The sequence below is a fragment of the Schistocerca serialis genome, chromosome 3 (assembly GCF_023864345.2).
Source record: "Schistocerca serialis cubense isolate TAMUIC-IGC-003099 chromosome 3, iqSchSeri2.2, whole genome shotgun sequence".
Classification (NCBI taxonomy): domain Eukaryota; kingdom Metazoa; phylum Arthropoda; class Insecta; order Orthoptera; family Acrididae; genus Schistocerca; species Schistocerca serialis.
The window spans coordinates 770,048,341-770,069,184 of NC_064640.1; the positions used below are offsets into that span (position 1 = coordinate 770,048,341).

The 20,844-nt window shown below is 37.6% G+C and overlaps 1 protein-coding gene and 1 long non-coding RNA gene across 3 annotated transcripts in view; one reads left to right on the forward strand and one right to left on the reverse strand.

Annotated features, from left to right (window-relative positions):
• The window catches only part of LOC126470611 (inactive phospholipase C-like protein 2), a 725,325-nt gene that overhangs the window by 626,332 nt on the left and 78,149 nt on the right, over positions 1 to 20,844 (forward strand). Inside the window, exons 13-15 of the mRNA XM_050098565.1 lie at positions 2,586 to 2,694; positions 10,961 to 11,137; positions 15,599 to 15,696. Coding sequence (XP_049954522.1) covers positions 2,586 to 2,694; positions 10,961 to 11,137; positions 15,599 to 15,696 — 384 coding nt within the window. The remainder of the gene's footprint in view (positions 1 to 2,585; positions 2,695 to 10,960; positions 11,138 to 15,598; positions 15,697 to 20,844) is intronic.
• LOC126470612 (uncharacterized) lies at positions 2 to 12,341 on the reverse strand. 2 transcript variants are annotated; one of them, XR_007586269.1, is made up of 3 exons: positions 12,184 to 12,341; positions 2,523 to 2,686; positions 2 to 288 (listed from the first exon to the last, which is right to left on the reverse strand). It is a non-coding gene; the product is annotated as an uncharacterized LOC126470612 (long non-coding RNA). The 2 variants fall into 2 exon arrangements; XR_007586270.1 differs by having other exon boundaries at positions 2,504 to 2,686.

Here is a 20,844-nt window from a genome sequence, read left to right on the forward strand (position 1 = left end):
ATGAAGTCTGCACACTGTGCTAAGGCTTTCCTTCTTTCAGAAATTAAAAGGTAACCTACATTCATTCGCTACAGTGTTACAAGCTACATTCATTGTCATTAATGTCTGCCTTAGCATTAAAATACTGGGCAGGAAAACGTCCAGGAAGGTAATCATATAGACATCTAAATAAGCATTTAACGGAGAGGAGGACCGGGTGGAGATGAGAAGCTTACAGCCTTAAAGGGTGCAAATGGTTCCACCTCTATCAGTTCCCATTGTTGGTCATTGTTGACCCACTGTTGGTGCCTGAAAAGAGAGAAGAGTTTATGATTAGCCAATACGAATTATATGTAAGGAACCTTTTACTGCATGAAAAGTGGCTAGCTCTATATAAAAATACCCAGTCAGAATAGTATGAAAACTAAAAAACAAAAATGATTGTTTTGGGGCCTTCATTAACTTAGTACAATTTGGATGATTTTGGAAACATTTTTCTACATAACCTATACTAAAATAAGTATTCATTTCAGTATATGTTGATGAGATCATTATAATTCAACTCCTGCCATGTTAGCACCTTCTTTAGCTAAGAGAAACTGTTTGACTGATATCATAGCAGAAATCATTATTACTTATTTATAAATAAAAATAATTTGCTTATCATTATTTAACTGATAACTATGAGTACAATAAATATGTTGTGGTATCATGGTGGTCAGTGAGAGAAAGAATGTAATTAATAAAATCTTTAATTAAGTGACTGTCATACACCCTAAGATAGAATTTACTCTGAAACACGAAAACAACAATTCACAGTATTTTTTGGACATACACATAACACAGAATAATGGAAACTACTTTGTTCAGAAACTGTGAATGAGAAATCATGTCATTCACCACATCACAAGCAAACCTTTTCTGTTGTATCATTTAAAGACCTTTGAGAATCTCTTTGGATAGAAATTAAGTAAAGAGCAAATGGAAAGCACCAAGTAACAAATCATGAAATGGCAATATAACTGAGTTATATAAAACACTTAACAATGAATGTGTCATGGAAAAAAATGTGAATAGCACCTTGGTAGTGCAAAAATAAAAACAAAACAGAATTTGATATAACACACTAAAATATAACGGTAATATTTCTCACAAGATGACGCTATGTTTTAAGAATTCAAAAGCAAAACTTAGTTGTAGATGAACAGTGTAGTAAGATACAAGTTTAGGCATAAAGCTAACATCATTAAAGCAAAATTCACTCACTCTGATATGTGCAGCATATTGTGGTTGATGTAAAATATAGATGTGGGGCAGGCAGGTAGGAATTAACAGATACACTTCAAAGAATATACTCCATCAAGAAGCTATAAAAACTCCCTCTGATGTTTCCTTCAGACATGAATGCACTATACTGATAGCATTTATCAGCACATGGAAGAATTTCATGGGGGCACCTAAAACTTATACTTTGAATGCAGGGATATTGTGTTGAACAAGTAAAACAAATATATCCATCACACCGATTTCAAGGATACTGATAAATTCCTTGAGTGATCTGCTTGTATGTTACACCCTATATTACTTGTTTGTTTCATTGTGATGTGCTTTGCATTCAATGATTGTGGCTCATGGAGGACATAATATGTGAGTGATGGTTCTTCCGCATTAAAGCATCATCATAATTAATCTGTTATTTGTTAATTTATGTGAGGCTGCTACACATTGTTGGAATTTTTGTTTTTGTTTTATCATACTATTAAAAAAGGGTATTTTTAACATTGAATTAGTGAGTCTGTATGTAATAAATGTTCTCTATATTCAGTACTGGCTAATTATTAACTTAGGTACTTACCTCCCCTGGATGCAATCCCCCCCCCCCCCCCCCTCCCTCCTGGCTTTTTATGCTTTTATAATGGGCACTTTATATCAGTCATGATTCCGTGAATCACTTCAGAACTGTGACAGAAATAAATAATTAGTTTTAAGTCATTAACAGTTTCTGTATCTCTGAAAGACAACATGCCTGGCCTCATCAAAAACATATGCTGTACGAAGCTTTTAAATTTTACCATTTATTACAAGGGCTATTTGTTTTGAAAGATCTATTAGTAAGGAGACTGTATTTCCAATTGTTGTGATACAGTATTTAGTACTGTCTTTGTTGGCCACCAGTTCAGCAGATGTGAACATCTTTATGAATGAATGGAAAAAGGAATGAAAGTAAGTGTTTCTGTTAATCTACTCATAACCTCTATTCCATGGTTCATCATACTGTTCAGCCTACATATTCATAAAATCATGAATAATCTGTCTAGTTTTGTTCTTTCATTGTGTGTCCTATATAATTATTACATATTTAATTAGATCTCTGTATAGTAGTGACCTATGTGTGCAACTACGTGGATGCTGTAAAATGAAAGTCAGTGAAAAAACAAAGCATTCAATCAAGAGATATAAGTTGTTACCAACTACATACTTAAGTCAGCTATAATATTACATAAACAGATTGTATGTAGATTACCAGATTGTATGTAGATTACCATGAATTGACATGGATTCCTGTAGTTTTGAGTAATATTAACACTTCATGATGTTTCCTCTAGATTATAAGTGCACAACATTTACCAAGGCCTCGAAGATCTTCAGCGAAGGGTGATGTTATAGATCCATATGTCATCGTTCAAGTACACGGAACGCCATCAGACTGTGCTTGTAAGAAGAATATTTATTACGTTTCATTCATATTTCCATTATGTAGTTAATCATGTTAATGATTTAACTGCTCTAATCATTGTGAATTTGTAAGATATGTGATTATTATAAGTCACCAGAGAGAGAGCTAGAGAGGGTGTGTGTGTGTGTGTGTGTGTGTGTGTGTGTGTGTGTGTGTGTGATGCTACAGATAGAAATCCCATTTCTCAGAGTGATGTATACACACTACTTTTACTCTTCACAGTTGACTGTTGCATATGACTAATGCAGAGTATTGCCCATTTCACTCACACATCCTTGTATGAGGAATAGTTTGCTTTCTGATTTCACTATAGGTTACGTTATTGGTAATATGTTAGATTATTAGTGAATACTTTCACTTCCCATCTTGGAACAATTTCCTTTTACTGCCAATGTTTTTATTGAGACTTATAATCATGAGAGAATACTGCGTTGCAGTGAACAGGGGAAATAACTTTTATTTAGTTATTTCTCCTATTGCTTGTGGACTATGTTTATACAGCAGCTCATAATGCATTGACTGTCAAGAAATACACGTGGCAAAGCAAACATCTCATTTGTTTCTTTCTCTGTAAGCTCCTTAATTATTGTCAGCTATTTGTTTATCTTTGCAACTAATCTGTTATTTACATTGCTTAAGTTCCATTCAGTTATCCAAAAGTGAATTACAAGAACTTCAAATGCAAACTGCTGCAGTACTATTGTTGATTTTTGAGATACATGTATTCAAAAACCTACTCACAAAAGAGCACAAAATTGTGTAATCATTCCCTACAACTGTTCCTCTCACACTGAGTGAAGTGTGCCATGTCCAGGGACATTAGTGTCCAAAACCCTATGTGGCTGTCTAGATTTAGGTGTTCTGTGCTGCCTGAAAGTTGATTAATGAGAATACCAGTACAATAACACAGCTGATTTCCTATTTCCTTGTCCATCCTCATCTTTTCTGACCTTGTGCTTCTTCACCAGCGACCGTGTAGTGAATTGGATGTTAAACTACAACTGTCCATTCTTTTTCCTTCTTCCCCCCCCCCCCCCCCCAATTCAGGAACATCACTCTTCATTTCCCCCTCCTTCCTCTGTCTCTCCTTCCCCCCCCCCCCCCCCCCCCCGTGATCTCTCTCTCTCTCTCTCTCTCTCTCTCTCTCTCTCTCTCTCTCTCTCTCTCTCTCTCTCTCTCTCCCCCCCTCCCTCCTCCCCCCTCTCCCTCTCCCTTTCTGCCTATTACATAATGCATACATTTTAAACTAAGGGTAGCTTTCATTGTGTTACGTAAATCTTTTGTGAATGTCACTTCTCCCTCTCTCTGCCCCTCTCCAACATTTTCACATTTGTTGTTTTGCCATGATACATGCAATGCAAAACTTACCATCAGACAGTTATTAACTGTATTGTTATTTACTTTTCCCCTCTGTAATACCAATAATTTCATTATTCTTAAATGGACAACAATGTACATATTACACATCACTTATAGACCACATAGCCACGTGTGTTAAGAGCACTCCTTCTGAGATGGGGAAGTGTGCCTGCCAGCCCCGCATCACATCTGCCTGGCAGATTAATGATGAGGGGCAGTGTTGCCAGCCAGCCTAGATGTGATTTATAGATCATTTTTCACATCCCATTCAGTGAATACTGGGCTGATACCCCAGTTACACCTCAGTTACAAGGTTTGCAAACATTTAGAAAACTCTCGTTCACTTTCACATAAATAACACCATGACCAGACAGTTGGGGTACACACTTTCCGTCCTGGAAGGTAATGGAGTGGTGATATGATGGGCAATTAGCCAAGCTGTAAACTAACAGTACCAAATAATTAATATTCATGCCAATCATATGCCAATGTGGAACAAAGAAACAAGAAAAGGAAGATTACACACCACTTACAGAGTTGTTAACATACAGGTGAAATTAGTTTCAAATAATAGATATCTCATTCCTTACACACCATTTCTGTGTATCATCTTTTATCCAGTTAAACTTTAGACAGTGCTTTACTAGTGGTACATTTTGCACTGGAGTTGGTCCCAAAGATTATGTTAATGTTATAGACCAATAAGTGTAAGCTTCATGTGATGTCATAAGCATATTACCTGATGGAACAATCATCCAGCTTCCTGATACATTACTGCTAGGTCTGCTCTACATATGGTATCGTATGTTATTGGTATACAGTTTCTGTGTATGACCACTCATTTTTACTCTCAGAAGAGAAAGTTGAATGGAAACTGCAAATATATTTATATGCAAATGAACACCGGTTGTACTGGTTGTGAAATATATCCTCCTTCCCTCTTATTACTACAACAGGACATGGTGTTTAGCTTCACCCTTCCCACTATTTTTCCTTTATTATCCCCACTACTTTCTTATTCCATTGTCTCAGTCCCTTCCTATTTTTGGTTTCTACTACTGTTGTGTTTAGTATTCTACAAAGTTTTTCATGGTTTATCCTTTTGCTCTTCTCTTTGCATTTTGTGTCCTTACTGCTTTAGTACCAGTATCTCTCACAAATTTCACACTTTGCTCTACTACTTCCTTTTCCATCTTCACCAGTCTTTTGTTTCTGTTCTAACTTATTTCTTCTTTTCCCAGAGTCTCACCTTCTCATCTATTTCTTGTTGTTTCCTTTTATGCCATACTCCTCTTATTATCTGTCTAAGGTTTAAATTGCATATAGTGTACTCAATTTGCTATTTCCATTCCATTCTGCTCTTTATCCAGAGAATGCACTAGTCACACCCATGTACAATAAGGGTAGGAGATGTGATCCACAAAACTACTGCCCATTGTTACTGACATCCATCTGTTGTACTGTAGAACCTTAAAACATATTCTTAGCTCAAACATAATGAGGGACCCAAAACAGAATGACGTCTCCATGCTAACCAGCATGGATTCCAAAATCTGCCTGTGTAACCTACCTCATGCTTTTCTCACATGGCATAAGGTTTTAAAGTGATGCAAAGATCAACAAATTGCTCTAAATGTTCAAAAATGTTAAACTCTGTCCTCAAAATGCAAAAATGATAGTATTCTACGATTACAATATCAGCGAGTCATGACTGGAATTAGTCGGCTTTTATGAATAAGTTGGTGTCACAATGTATGGGAACATAAAGTATAAATGTCACATAGGCCCTGTCATAGGTGCAGCAGCCTATAAAGGATACTGCTACAGAACACTTACGCAACCCATCCCATCACAGAATATTTCTCAAGTGGGTGTAAGTGATATAAAACAGGACTAACATGGGCTATTGAATGTATAAAAAGAAGGGGAGCATAAATTGTCACAGGTTTAACTGAACCACAGGAGAATGTCACGTAGATGCTTAAAAACCTGAACTGGCAGACCCTTTAAGATATAGACAAACAATTCTATGAAAAGCCACTTACAAAATGTTAAGAAACAGTAATAGATGAGGAGTCTGGGAGTAAACTACAACCTCCTATGTATCCTTATGATGGCCATGTGCAATGTGGCTACTGTACATTCTTACACACCCTGAAGCACTCATTCTGAAAGAATTATGAACTTGTGCAAACACACCTGACTTTCCACAGATTTCATCACATGTGCAAGACCCATGCTTCCCTAACATGTACACACTGCTGATGGTGTGACCTGCACCAATGCCTTTTCATTGTGTCTACAGCCAGAAACAAAGAGTATTAAGATCAGGTGATTGGAGAAGCTATGCTATTGGACCTCATCAACCAATCTATTGCACTTTACACATCTGCGTTAGGTGCAGCTGTGTGAGGCACAGAAACTGGGTGGTACCACATCAAATGACTTCCTGCAAAAATAACATTATACAGTAAAGTAGGTAATTAGTTGCAAAAAAAAAAAAAAAAAAAAAAAAAAAAAAAAAACTGGTTGTAATGAGTAGCTTCGAGAGATGAAATCTGAAGGCAGCAGATGGTCAAAGAGGAAAAAGGGCATGTCCAGTAGAAATCCTAAAATAACACAGGAGATAGTGAATTTAATTTATGAAAGAAGGGAATATAAAATGCAGCTAATGAAACAGGGAAAACAGGATACAGACATTGAAAAATACGATTGACTGAAAGTGTAAAATACCAAAACAGGAATTGTTAGCTGTAGAAGCATGCATAACAATGGGAAAGATACATGCCACATACAGGAAAATTAATGATACCTTTGAAGAAAAGAGAAGCACCTACATGAATAGGGCCTACTAAGAGTTCAGATGGCAAGCCAATCTAAACAAAGAAGGGAAAGCAGGAATGTGCAAGGAATATACAAAAGGGCTACACGAGGGAACCAAAATTGAAACTAGGGATGAGGAAGAAGATGATGAGTTGGGAGATGTGATGCTGCCAGAAAAATTTGACAGAGCACTGAGGCACCTAAGTCAAAATTCAAAACAGTGCACCTGGAGTGGACGAGATTCCATCAAGATTATTGATAACTTTGGAAATGCTACCCACGACAAAACTACTGACGATGATAACAACAATGATGACGTCACTGATGATTAATGTTTTAGGGTGCCAAACAGAGAGGACATCAGTGACCTATCCAGTATGCAAGTATATGAAACAGATGAAAAAAACCCATATTTCAAGAATGGTGTTTAATTCCAGTTCCAAAGAAGGCAAATGCCAGGAAGTATGAATGCCACAGAGCCATCAGTTTAGTAATTTCCAGTTGCAGGATAATGACATGGGTTATTTCAGGAGAATAGAAAAACTTGCAGAAACCTACCTCAGGGAAGATTAGTTTGTGTTATATGGTTAAATGTAAGTGAAGAAAGGCAAGTCTAAACTTACAGCCTTTGTAGGGTTAGAGTAAGCTGTTTACGATGTAGGCTAGAACATACTCCTTGAAATTCAGAAGATAGCAGAGATAAAATACAGGGAGCAAATGATTATCTACAATTTGTATGGAAGTAGACTGTAGTTGTAAGTGTTGAAGGGCATGCAAAGGAAGCAGTAGTTGAGAAGGGAATGAGACAGGTTTGCAACCTCTCCTCAGTGTTGTTTAATCTATGCATTGGCCAAGCAGTAAGGGACACTGGGGAGATGTTTATGCAAGGAATTACATTTCTGGCAGGATAAATAAAAATTCTGAAGTTTGCTGAAGATATTGTAATTCTGTTGGAGATTGCCAAGGATCTGGAAGAGCAGCTGAACTGAATGGATGGCGTCTTGAAAAGAAGTTGTAAGGTGCACGTCAACAAAGGTAAAAAAAGAGTAATGGAACATAGTTGAATCAAATCAGGCATTGCCGAGTGAATTAAATAAGGAAATGAGACACTAAGAGAGAGTTTTAGTATGTTGTCATAAAAAAAAAAATGATGGCTGAAGTAGCGAGTATATACATTGAAGACTCTGATAACAAGGAAAGCATTTCAGACAAAGATGAATTTATTAACATTTAATATAAATTTAAGTGTTAGGAAATCTTTTCTGAAAGTATTGAACCTTGTATGAAAGTGAAATATTGTCAATAAACAGCTTATAAAAGAAAGACAATATCAAATTTTGGAACGCAGTGCTACAGAAGAGTGTCGAAAAGTAGATGGGAAGAATGGATAATTCATGAATAGGTATTGAACTGAACAGGGGATAAAAGAATTTTATGGTGCAGCTTGACTAAAAGATGGGTTCAGTTGATAACAGACATCATAAGGCATCAATAAATAGTAATTTGGTAATGAATGGAAGGGTATGCGATAAAAATTGTAGAGGGTGACTAAAGGTTGACTACCATTAGTACATTGAAATGGGTGTAGGTTGAAGTAGTTATGCAGAGATGAAGTGGCTTATGCAGGGTAGAATAGTGTGGAGAGCTGCATCAAACCAGTCTTTGGACTAAATATCATAACAAACATTACACATTAATGTGGGTCAACACTGTTAGCTAAACCAGAACATAACACCATATCTGCCATTTCTCACATGGAATAATAGTTCATTTCACTATTAATGTTGTTCATAATCCATTGAGTCAGAGGCATTCATCTAGTTGTGGTACCTACACAACATCCACATGGTACGTATACAATGAATTATAGAGGAGACTGTTGTAAGTGCCCTGCTTGATAACAGTGTCATGTTCAGATGGCTAAGCATAGAGAATAACAAAATCTATAACAAATAGACAATGCACATCAGCAAGAAGGCATTGTACACCACTCAGAACTGACTGTTCTCACTACTAGTAAAATTTCTCAGTGTTCTCACTGCGAGTAAAATTTCTCACAGCTCAATAAGTGTTCTTTTTTATTTTTAGACTGATGTTTTATGACTTTTCAGTTTTGACCATTATTATCTCCTGTAATATAGTACAGTTTCATAACCATTAAGTGTAGATGTAAAGTTGGAAAATAATACTTTGAAATATACCATGTGATATGAAGTATCTCATCATAATCACATCAAGTGTATTGTGCAGACACTGCTGAAGTTGTGTTCACAACACTGTGGTTACCTCCCAGAGACAGCAGATGTCACTTGTGTGCCATGTTAGGTACAACATAAATTATTGGTCAATTCCCTAATTTTTCACAAGTTCATATATGATATATTTGTCCTCTGCATCCTCATGGATGAGAAATACTGCATTTCTTACACTTACTTGCTTTTTACAAACAGTATAAATTCACTCCACTGGCCTCCAAGTTAAAGCCACACAGTAACGGCCACTTCTCGTATAATGAGCGTAAGACTTTCATACATGTACAAGGCATCACCGAAGTATAATAGTAATTGCAAGTCAACAGTAAGTCTTTGTATCAATGTCGAAAAGTCCCTCATCTATTGTGTAGGTTCCCATGAATGCAGATCTGTTCTTATTCTGTATCTTTAAGTAAATACACTAGTGGAAAAGTAACATTTGTAGGACTGATGTAGTTATTTCATACTTGCATGGGGCACTAATACCTGGTGGTAAAGGCAAAAATTTACATTTCTAAGCTGTGAGTCGAGTAGAAACCACACTCAAAGTATTAAAGTGCTAAGCACTTGACTTGGTGCAAATGTGCTCTCCTGTTTTGAACTGAGTTACATGTCAAGGCAATGTCAGTGAGTTCAATTTATGATATTAACTGAATTTTACTATGAGCATATTATGAGGACATAGGAGGCTGGATTATTGTTCTGAAGAATTGCCCAAGTAATTGAATGTGGGCTGCAATTTATCTATCAGTGTTGTTATTGGTGGTGTAAAGAGGATGCACATGTTTATTATTCATTTTCTAAAAGGCAGCAACATATAGATTAGCTTTGAGTCCTACATTTCTGTAATCACAACACAAATTACAAATTCATACTAATGTTGCACACTGGGAGACATTTGATGGAAGCAACAAATGACTAAATATCTGAGTCCACTGTCAACTATTTGAGTGGAAACTACTGGAGTGTATCAGGTAGTGTCAATAAGAATCAGTTGCAGTGTCACAGCGGGTGCTAGAAGGCAGAAAGATTACAGTTTTAAATTTCACAGTAGGTGCAACCACTGTCTACAATGACTGTACTACTCTAGAATTTGTTGTAGTAATTCTGAACAGTGCCAGAAATATCCAGTATATCATATATGCTTTGTTGCCATTTCATAAAATATCATGGAGATGTGCTCTTTCAGCTCAGCAGAGCACATGCACACCCCTCTCACATTACTTAATATGCCATCTGAGTTTATTAATCAGCTCCCAAGGTCAGCAAAATCACCAGAACACTTGAGTATTGAGCCTGTGATATTATGGGACTGTGTCTAAAGTCATATGCATTACCATTCCTTGACCAGATAAAAGAGGTGGGGATCACTATTTTCCAGGATGACATCTGAAACCTATATGGTTGACATTGTGTGTGACTGCAGGATTGCTTGTTGCTGAAGGAGGCTATGAGAGAAACAAAAATTGTTGTCCAGGACAATGCACTGTACAGCTGTAATATTATTAGCATAAAAATTCATTCATGTGTAACAATTACTTTAAGGTGATCATTCTCCACTAAGGTACTCATCTTTGACATTGGACTGTATTATTATTCTCGTTCCTGTTTTTTTTCCCCTGGATCTTCCTTAACTTCTTTTTATCACTCTGAAAACACTTCAGCTATTCTCAAAATGTTCCTTGTAGAAAACTAATTATTATTAATTTCAACATTATTAATTTCAACATCAACTGATCATGTGGATTTTAACATTTTATTTTTATATTGTGAAATAAATAACAAATATTATTTATGATTTGTTTTGCAGTAAAGAGGACTAAAACTCTTACAAATGAAGGTGAATCTCCAGTATTTGAAGAAAGTTTTACTTTTTACTTGGCTCTGCCAGAAGCAGCACTAGTGAGATTTATAGTTCTTGATGATGAGTTCATTGGTGATGATTTTATTGGACAATATACAGTTCCTTTTACATGTTTACAACCAGGTGAGGACTAATCAATAATGCCTTAAAGTAAATGTTTTAACAGTATTTACTGAACATTGATAGTTAACTAGATTGTTCAATATATGAGCATAGATCACCAACTACCAACAAGAAAATGTGGCTGGGCAACAGGCTGACAAATAGAAATGCATAGCATAATAATATGTGCTAAGTTTTCAAAATGTTTCTTCCTCAGAAACACACACACACACACACACACACACACACACACACACACACACACACACACACACCTCTCCAGTCTCTATCTACTGATTTTGGTCCAAAATCTTAGCAAAGTAGGATCCTTCCCTGTGTGCCTGTCTGCCATTCACAAGGAAACATCGCCTACTCGCCCCCATATTTTAACGAGAAAATAACCACAGTTGCAAGATACTAGCCTCAGCAATCGATCCCGTGTGAAAAACGAAAATTTGGGCCACTATTCTGATAGTATGCATTTAAGACCTTTTGATAGTAGGTTACAGCTTTTAAACTTTCGCGCGCACCGTTTATTTGACACTCGCACCGCCCCACTGCAACCTCCAAATGTCCGAGCGCGAAGTGAGAATGGGGTTTATGAAATACTGTTTTCATATTGGCAACATGTTTTCTTCATTGTGTCATAGTGTGCGGTTTCTAGCAGGTGCCAGAGGTCTCTTTGTGTTGAATATTTTGATGTTGCGATTCACAAATATCGTGTAAATTAACGAAATGAATTGTAGTGTCATTAAATAAGTAGCATAGCGCTATTTAGTTATTGGCATCGCTACTGTGCGTTAAGTTCTTCGGACTTTAAAGCTGGCACTATTAAAGTGAAGTACCTTTGCAAGAAATGCACTATTCTTCAGCGTGATTGGTACGATTAAATTGTTAATCGAAAATCATTAACTTGATTCCATAATTATACATTGGTTATTTAGGTTTATTTATTTTGATTCTGGGGCATATATATAGCTGCAGAACATCAGTACGAGAATATTGTTAAAATAATACGTTACGTGTATGTGCGTGAGGTTGACACATTACACACGCATATTACTTACTATTTTACGCGTAAAATAATATGACAGTTCTCCAACAAGTTTTCGAACACGTTCCGAAGTATCGACCTCTCCCCTCCTCTTCCTTCACCATGAACATCCTGCGAATAGGAGGGCTATGATCTTCATTCCGCTGTACGGTACTTCGCGCTCGGCCATTAGGCGGCTGCAGTGGGGCGAAGCAAGCGATAAACATCCGGTGCGCGCGAAGTTTAAAATTGCACGTTTTGGTCATAAGTGCGTACTGTTACAATTTTGGCCCAAATTTTCGCACGGGATCCGTTGCTGTGGCTGATATCTTCCAAGCGTGCTTGTATCTTTAAAGTATGAGGTCGATTTTCTGAGGTTTCCATCTCACGATTTCTATTTTGTAAGTAGCAAGTTATCACTTACAAATAATTCTACTCCATCCTGAATTTTCTATTAATTTAGCCAGAGTTTTCGTATGTTTTTCAATGTGTCAATGGTTTTGAGTTGTTCATAGACTCACATGGGAAAGGAACACTCTCCTTTCACTTTTTGTTTTCAGGCTACCAGTCTTATTCCTTCAATTATTACATAACATTTTCTTTTATCAGATAAGGCATTGTAACTGGTAAAGTGGATTTTACACCAGCAGCAGTTTCGCAGATTATAAGTCTAAAATTGAAACTAAGTCCTATAAAATGTTCTTAAGTAATAGTAAGTAATATGCGTGTGTAGTATGTCAACCTCACGCACATATACGTAACATATTATTTTAACAATATTATCGTACTGATGTTCTGCAGCTATAACGCCCCACAGAATGAAAATAAATAAACCTAAATAACCAAAGTATAATTATGGGCACACTACTGTTCCATGTGACTTGATGCATTTAAAACTTGTTCTTATTTTAGGGGATGTGTTTTCCTGTAACAAATAGTAACTCTAATGATCTGTTATGTTGTTTTAGTTCAAATATTAAGAACATTCATGGTAGATATTAACAATTTATTTTAAACTGTATTCAAATAACAGAATGGAAACAGAATATTTTCACAGTTTTTGTCTACATCAATTTAAATATGCAAATACTTGAAAATTATTCATAATGTCATGACAGAATCTTGTATTTTTATAGAAATATAGTAAAATCAAAAAGCTTTGTGTGCAATATGATGTTTTCTGTAAGTAAGTAAGAACAGATAATATACAGTCAGTATGTTGCCATGGCCTAATATAGGTCTTCACTTTAACACACATTCTCCAAAGGTAAACTTTACAGTCTGTGTAAGTAAGTGTGTTCTGTTTAGATATCTACAGATCATTGTTGTCTGTAGACCGAGCTTTGCATCTGCAGAACCACAAGAAATTTTAGCAACACATTTCTTGCAAACTGATTTGTTACACATTTGTATGAACTCTTCCCTAATTTGCAAATTTTTTGCACCTGGCAGAGGTGGTAGCTTCCACCTACATCTAATGATTCAATATGAATATCTAGAGCTGTGACTCTGGCTTCTGCGTAATCTTTGGCAAGTTCCTCTTTGATCTAGAGAAGAAAATTCATCTTGTTATTTAGATGTTTGTTGCTTCTCTGTAGGTTACCAAATTACTGACACCTTCTGAATCCAGAAAATTACAAAAAAGTATCAACAGACCACATTCTTTCACCAGCTTTCACTGAGTACCTGTAGACCATCATGCTAACAACCTCTATCTATTCTGGCGTTCATTGACACACTGTAAGGATCACATTATCATTTTCGAAAACTAAAGTCTTGTATAGGCCCTTGCAAGCTTTTTTAATGCACTCAGGCACTCCCTTCTAATTTTGCATGTTGTACAAAGCCAGCTTGTTCAGTTTGGTTGTTCCAGATGCTATGATTGTGAAGGCAGTGTGAAGAAGTTGTCACCTGTAACATTCTTTCCTTTATTCAAGTATGAACCTATAAGCTTCTTCACTACAAAGTCACTCTGTGATTCACCACCAAGATGAAACTCATCTTTACCATGATATGGGAAAGCATTTAGCATATATTTGCAACCCTTATTAACAATATTTCTGCCTATAGTATTCAGGTTTTGAAACCATGAACTGAATGAACCAACATATACACTTGGATAGGAATAATAGCACATCAACACAAATATATGGGCCAGGAATACACAAGCTCTGACAATTAGCTATGAATCTTGCACTCATGTCATACATGAGAGAAAATGTGTCACTTTTTTTTTAGTTCCTCCAACTGTGTTGACTTCAAATGAAATCTGAGGAGTGTCATGATCTTCCTGAAGTAATTACACCACATCACAGACTTATAAAACTGTATTCCACATTTATCTGATCAAAGAAAGTCCACTTCTTCCTTTGGATTCAATGGCATTCGTGACATACAAAATAGCATAATATGCATCTAGCTCTTCTAACAATAATGATTACTCTTCAGCTTCCCACACTCTACATGCCTCGTTCCAATGCATTTTAGAATGTGAGAAGAGGTTTGTCCATGAACAGATGACAAGCACTCAAGGGAAAATCACTGATGACATATCTCTTTGCATATGAAGATGGACGAGTAATCTCCCAAAGAACATTTTACTGTCCACACCTTGGAAGAGTTCCAATATTGGTATTAACTGTTTCACACTTTGTTCCATCCTGAGGTTTAACCCCTGTACTGACAATCAAATTACTGAGAAAACATCTTTTACCTAAATTACACCACATTTTAACTTGTGCATTTTCAATTCAGCATTATTTACATGAGAGTCGCCATGGATTCTTGGTGTACTCTGTTCATCATTCGTATCTTTCAAAATGCCAACCTTAGCAGCTGTGGCAGCATCACTATGAATCATTATGTCAGAACCATGTCTACCATATTTTCTAGTACAAGTAGTTACTATTTGGGTGAGACAGCACCTAGAGAGAAGTGAAATCAGCATTTTTCATGGAATGAACACGGCTACCTTTTTCACTACTATGAGAAAAGAAATTAAATTAATGCTGAAAATTTGTGCACTTAACAAATATGCTGAGTTACTGGTGGTTGCTTTCAAATCAGGATCCATCTAAGTTCTGCATACATTCACAGTGACTCCCCCTACTGCCAAAACACGTTTGCATATCAGTTTCTGTAAGGCTATTCAAGGGCTCTGCAGTTTTTTACTTCTGGAGGAGCACAAAAAGACACCTGTAGCAAACTTATCACCAACTGACCAAGACTGGCTCAGTTTTAATGAAATTCTTCAGAATGTAAGTACAAAGATCCAGGCTGAAGAAGAACTATGAACTAGTATGCCACAACAAATAGTTCATAGCAGTGTGAATAAATTAATTACTTTTGTATCGAGGTAGTATTACATAATCTGCAGCCATTATGTTTCCTACAGTATGTCATGTAGCATCATCATCGTGTAAAGTCAATCTATAATGGTCTTTCAACAGGGTATCGTCATATTCGTTTGATGGCCTCAAATGGGGAACTGATACCAAATGCACTCCTGTTTGTCCACATCTCAGTGACTTATAAAAGATGTTTTAGGGTAAGTACAGTGTTACATCTTTTAACTACAATGAGTGAATTTCAGTCTTCCCATAGAACATGTTTGTTTATTGTTCTCTGGTTTCTTCAGACTTGTTAACTTCATTAAAGTAAGAAGATATTTGTGTAGTACTCAATGATGGAATATTTAATGTTCAAGTAACTTCAGTGGAGAAGTGTGAACATAAAACTTGATCATATCTAGTTGTTCCCACTTTAGCCAGTATATGACTTGGAGACCTACCTATATGTATTTTCTGACATTTATTCAACCCCCATTAGTAGATACGCAAGTCCACAACTGCTGAAGATAGGCTTATATTTGTTGAATTCATTGTTTCCAGAGTTATAGGGCCATGGCTTAATTTGATGTCTGAGAAGATACTGTAGTTTGAATAACAAAGAAAAATTATTTTTTAGTTATGTTCAGTACAACAAAACATGCTTGAATAACATCTACCAAGATTTCTGCCATCGATGTTGCCACCACACAATTATTTAAATAATGATCTCAAGTGCACATCTCTAGTCAGCCCAATAATTGACTGATACATTAGATTTCAAGCATCCAGCTGTGGAAAATCCATTTCTTTAAATGATGTTTCAGTTACATACAATTTGGCCATCATCTGAGTGAGCTGACACACTGAAGCTAGGGCATTCACATTTGTCATTATAAACATGAGATCCACATAACTACACCTGCCACAGAATACACAAGGGCCAGAGATGTTTAGCGACAAAAAGTTTTGTGTGAACTGAATCTGTGGTTAGATGCTTAATTGATGCTGAGTTATCTATGTATCAGTATGAGCTGCACTGTGGCAACTTTTTTGCGAGGTGATCAAATAATGTGCCATATTCCAGGCTTTCTCCAGGCTGAAACTTCTACCTCCATTAATTAATTCCTTTGCCATCCAATTTCCCCAGCTTCCTCCACAACTGAGTCCCAGAATGAAAACGTTGACACTAGCACAGTAGACATTCTGTAAGCTACTCACTTATTGTTCTCTCGCTTGATCTTCTTCCTGACAAGCAGGCTGAGTAGTGAGTGAGCTCAGAAATGTAATTGATAGGATCCTGTACTGCCAGATTCAGGAAAGATCTTGATGGTTGCAGGTTAATACATACATTAACAAACTCTGAACAAAGACAACATTTATTTTATCAGTTCCCCAGGACATCCATCATAACAGTTATTAATTTTCTTTATGACCATGCACCACTATCATACAGACTGTATTACACGTAACGTAAATCGTACTACTCAAAAAAAAAAAATGCTCCAGACTTGTGTTGCTTGCTAAATAGGCATCCATGCACTGACTCAACTCTCACACATACTAATGCATGACACTCATTGCATGCTGGTGCATGCCAAAGCAGGCCCAGTTTTTAGTCCAAAAACAGAGTGATGCTCTCCCACATCCAATAATTCATCATTCAGGAAAACTGCACTCACAGGTACATCATTCTATAAACAGACACAATACCTGAGCAGCACATCTATCTTGAATGTCCCTGAAAATGGAAACCTTTTTTTATGTGTAGCTGAATGAAAATGAGACTACTAACATGAAAAGAAAACAAAAGAAATAGAATCCCATACACTCAAAAATATTCACAAATATTCTTCAGAGATACAAAAAAATATCATATAAATTCACTGCCTGACAAAAAAGTTAAGCACCCATAATGAACTACCAGATGTCTATGTAACTTCGTACAAACATATACCATGGGTGGGTATGTAAATGATTAACAGTTGCAATTCTTGTGACAGAACAGTCACTAGAGTGCATTAGTGTTGGTTATGTTTAGCATCGTGACCAGGCCTGGTATCATATATAAGGTGCACTAACAACATCGTCTATTTGAATGATCACTATGTAGGACACGGAGATCCTATGCTCTCATGTGAGACAGTTAATTAGTTAGCTTGTTTCATGTTCCATGGATAACATGTACAATTAATGATAATTATGTGGCATGAGTCATTTTACATTCACATTAAACATTCATATATAAGTACATTTTGTTTTGTAAGTCTACAATGCCTTTTTGGGTCCACTCATTTTCCAGTTCTTCTCTGGGAATGTCAATGAGATCCCTTTAAGTCACAACACCGTTTCTGTAGTTCTGCAGTTCTGTTTCTATTGCATACTCCCCAAGACATCTAGCTGTTTGGAGGTTAACTGCTTGTGGGGAATTAGAAGTTTCCACTAACAATGTTCCATTATGCAAATGTTTGACTAACTTTACAGAGCCATAGATTCCTTCTAAGCTAGTTTTGATATAGAAGGGTGAAACCCTCTCAACTTTCTTTTTCTGTTTTGACTATGAGAAACACATTCTGGCCAGTGGCATGTATTCTGTTACTGTAAATACCACCACTCTAAATAAGCCCAGAATCAGGTGGACTTGCTACACAAGCCCTATTGTTTGATTGGATGTTGGTACCTACCAGCAGTCCCTGCTGGGAGGAGGAAGAGAAAATTTCAAAGCAACCATCTCAATGTGGGAAGCTGGGGAATTAGAAGTACATCTAGATAAGAGCCCCATGTGCCATGGGGATCTTGGTTTGACCACCTGGATCATGAAGATGGTAAAAGGCTCTATAAAAAACCCCTCAGTCTTAAGGTGTCCTGTGCACCAATGAGATGCATGGCTGTTTAGGAGGAATAGTCATTAGTGAGCAACCTCTGGGGAACCTGCTGCACCTCAGTTGTATAAGGTTTACTTAGGCACATGGGGCTCTTATCTAGATGTACTTCTAATTCCCCAGCTTCCCACATTGAGATGGTTCCTTTGAAATTTTCTTTTCCTCCTCCCAGCAGGGACTGCTGGTAGGTACCAACAGCCAATCAAACAATAGGGCTTGCGTACCAAGTCCACCTGATTCTGGGCTTATTTAGAGTGGTGGTATTTACAGTAACAGAACACATGCCACTGGCCAGAATGTGTTTCTCATAGTAAAGAGAAAAAGAAACTTTTGAGAGGGTTTCACCCTTCTATATCAAAACTAGCTTAGAGGGAATCTATGGCTCTGTAAAGTTAGTCAAACATTTGCAAAATGGAACATTGTTAGTGGAAACTTCTAATTCCCCACAAGCAGCTAACCTCCAAACAGCTAGATGTCTTGGGGAGTATGCAATAGAGACAGAACTGCAGAACTACAGAAACGGTGTTGTGACTTAAAGGGATCTCATTGACATTTCCAGAGAAGAACTGGAAAATGAGTGGACCCAAAAAGGCATTGTAGACTTAGAAAACATAATGAAAAGGGTGGATGACAATCTAGTGAAATCAGACTCTTTATACTTAGTTTCAGCAGCACATAACTTCTAGAACATGTCAAAGCAGATTTCCTTTGCCTCAGCGTGTGGCCTTATTTTCCAAACCAAATGTGCTGTTTTAAGTACCAGCACTCTGGGCACACTACTGTCAAATGTAAGGGAGAAGCCACCTGTGGCATATATAGGAAGGTTGCCCATGAAAGAGTTGGTTGTTCATCTCCTGTGAAGTGTATAAACTGCTCTGGGCATCACCTCGTCTGGAGTAGGAACTGCAGTGTCTTTCTTGATGAAAGGGAGGTACGGGAGATCAAACCCACTAAAAATACCTCATATGCAGAGACCAAAAAGATCTATAAGGCCACGCAGCCCTTGACATTCACTACCTCCTTTGCATCTGTTCTTAAATAGCCAGTCCATAAACCCAATGCTGCTACTCAAATTGAGGTTGTTAGTGTCAACACTAGTACCTGCGTCTGCCAGTGCACTTGTTCTGCTGCAGTTATTTTGAAGCCCATACCTCCACCCAGAACAATGGACAAGGCTATGGTTTTTGCTGTTGTGGAGCTCCCTGCCCCTTGAAAGGATCAACCTGGTCCACTATCCAGTGCTGCTACTACCACAGCTCTGGTTGTGGTTCCTAAGCCCACTCAGGGCAAAAAATCCAAGACAAAGCATCAACCACTGACAGAGCTGGGAAGTCAACTGTCCAACAATGTCAAACTCATCCTGTCTGACATATCTCTTGATTCTTCTTCTGAGCTAATGGACCTTGATGTCGGACTGGGGCAATCACTCACACCAAAGTTGAGCCTCCACATATGGTAGGTTCCCCCTCTCAGGTGGAAAGATAGGGTGAAAGTGAAACCTCTGTGATAAATGGCTCCCATCCTCCAGTGGAATATTATTGGAGTCACAACACATGTGGAGGACCTGAAGCTCCTAACACAGGAGCACCCAGTGTACATGTGTTTGCAGGAAACACATTTTAAAACACCTGATGCCTCTATCCTATGGGACTATACTCTGTCACAATAAGGATTCGACTGGGGAAAGGGCCAAGGGAGGGGTTGCTGTGTTTCACAGTTAGCTCACTGTATTTATCTCTGTCTCATGGAGTAGACTCTGGGGCTCTCGTAGACCTTACGGAACAACTCTCTCGCCTATTTCTCTGACTGGGAGACTTCAATGCTCATCATGTCTTGTGGGGCTTGACTTCCACTATCCCTTGGTGTCAGGTTTTAGGGGAGCCTCATGACACCTCAGTAACTGTGCAGCCTAAAAGCTTGTACTCCCACTCATTTCTGTGCTGCTAATGGGTCATTCTCAGTCATCGACCTGTTTCTCTGCTCTACAGCCCTTGCATACTCTGTTCAGTGGGAAGTTATTCACAACCTTCATTCCAGTGAACACTTCCCACTCCACATTAACATACTGATTGGGGGATTGCTTGAACAGAAGCCACTCAAATGGATGGTCAGCTGGGCTAACTGGACATTGTTCAGCCAGCTGGCTGTGTTCAAACACCACACCAACATCCAAGAATGGGTGCACCACATCAAATGAGTGATCCATCATACTGCTGACTTATCCATCCCAAAGTCTTCAGGTCATCTTAGGAGGTGACCCATACCTTGGTGTCCTGATGAGTGCTGTTAAGCAATCTGGGACAGGTGTGCAGCTCTTCAATTATTTAAATGCCTCCCAACTGCAGATAACATCACAGCCTTTCCAGTCATGGGTTTTCAGTTTTCTGCAGATCATTTTAATCATTCTTATCATATTTTTGATTTACCTGACTTGCATATTAGGGGCACCGTTCTACATTTTAAAAACTCCGTGAGGTTTCTGGGCAT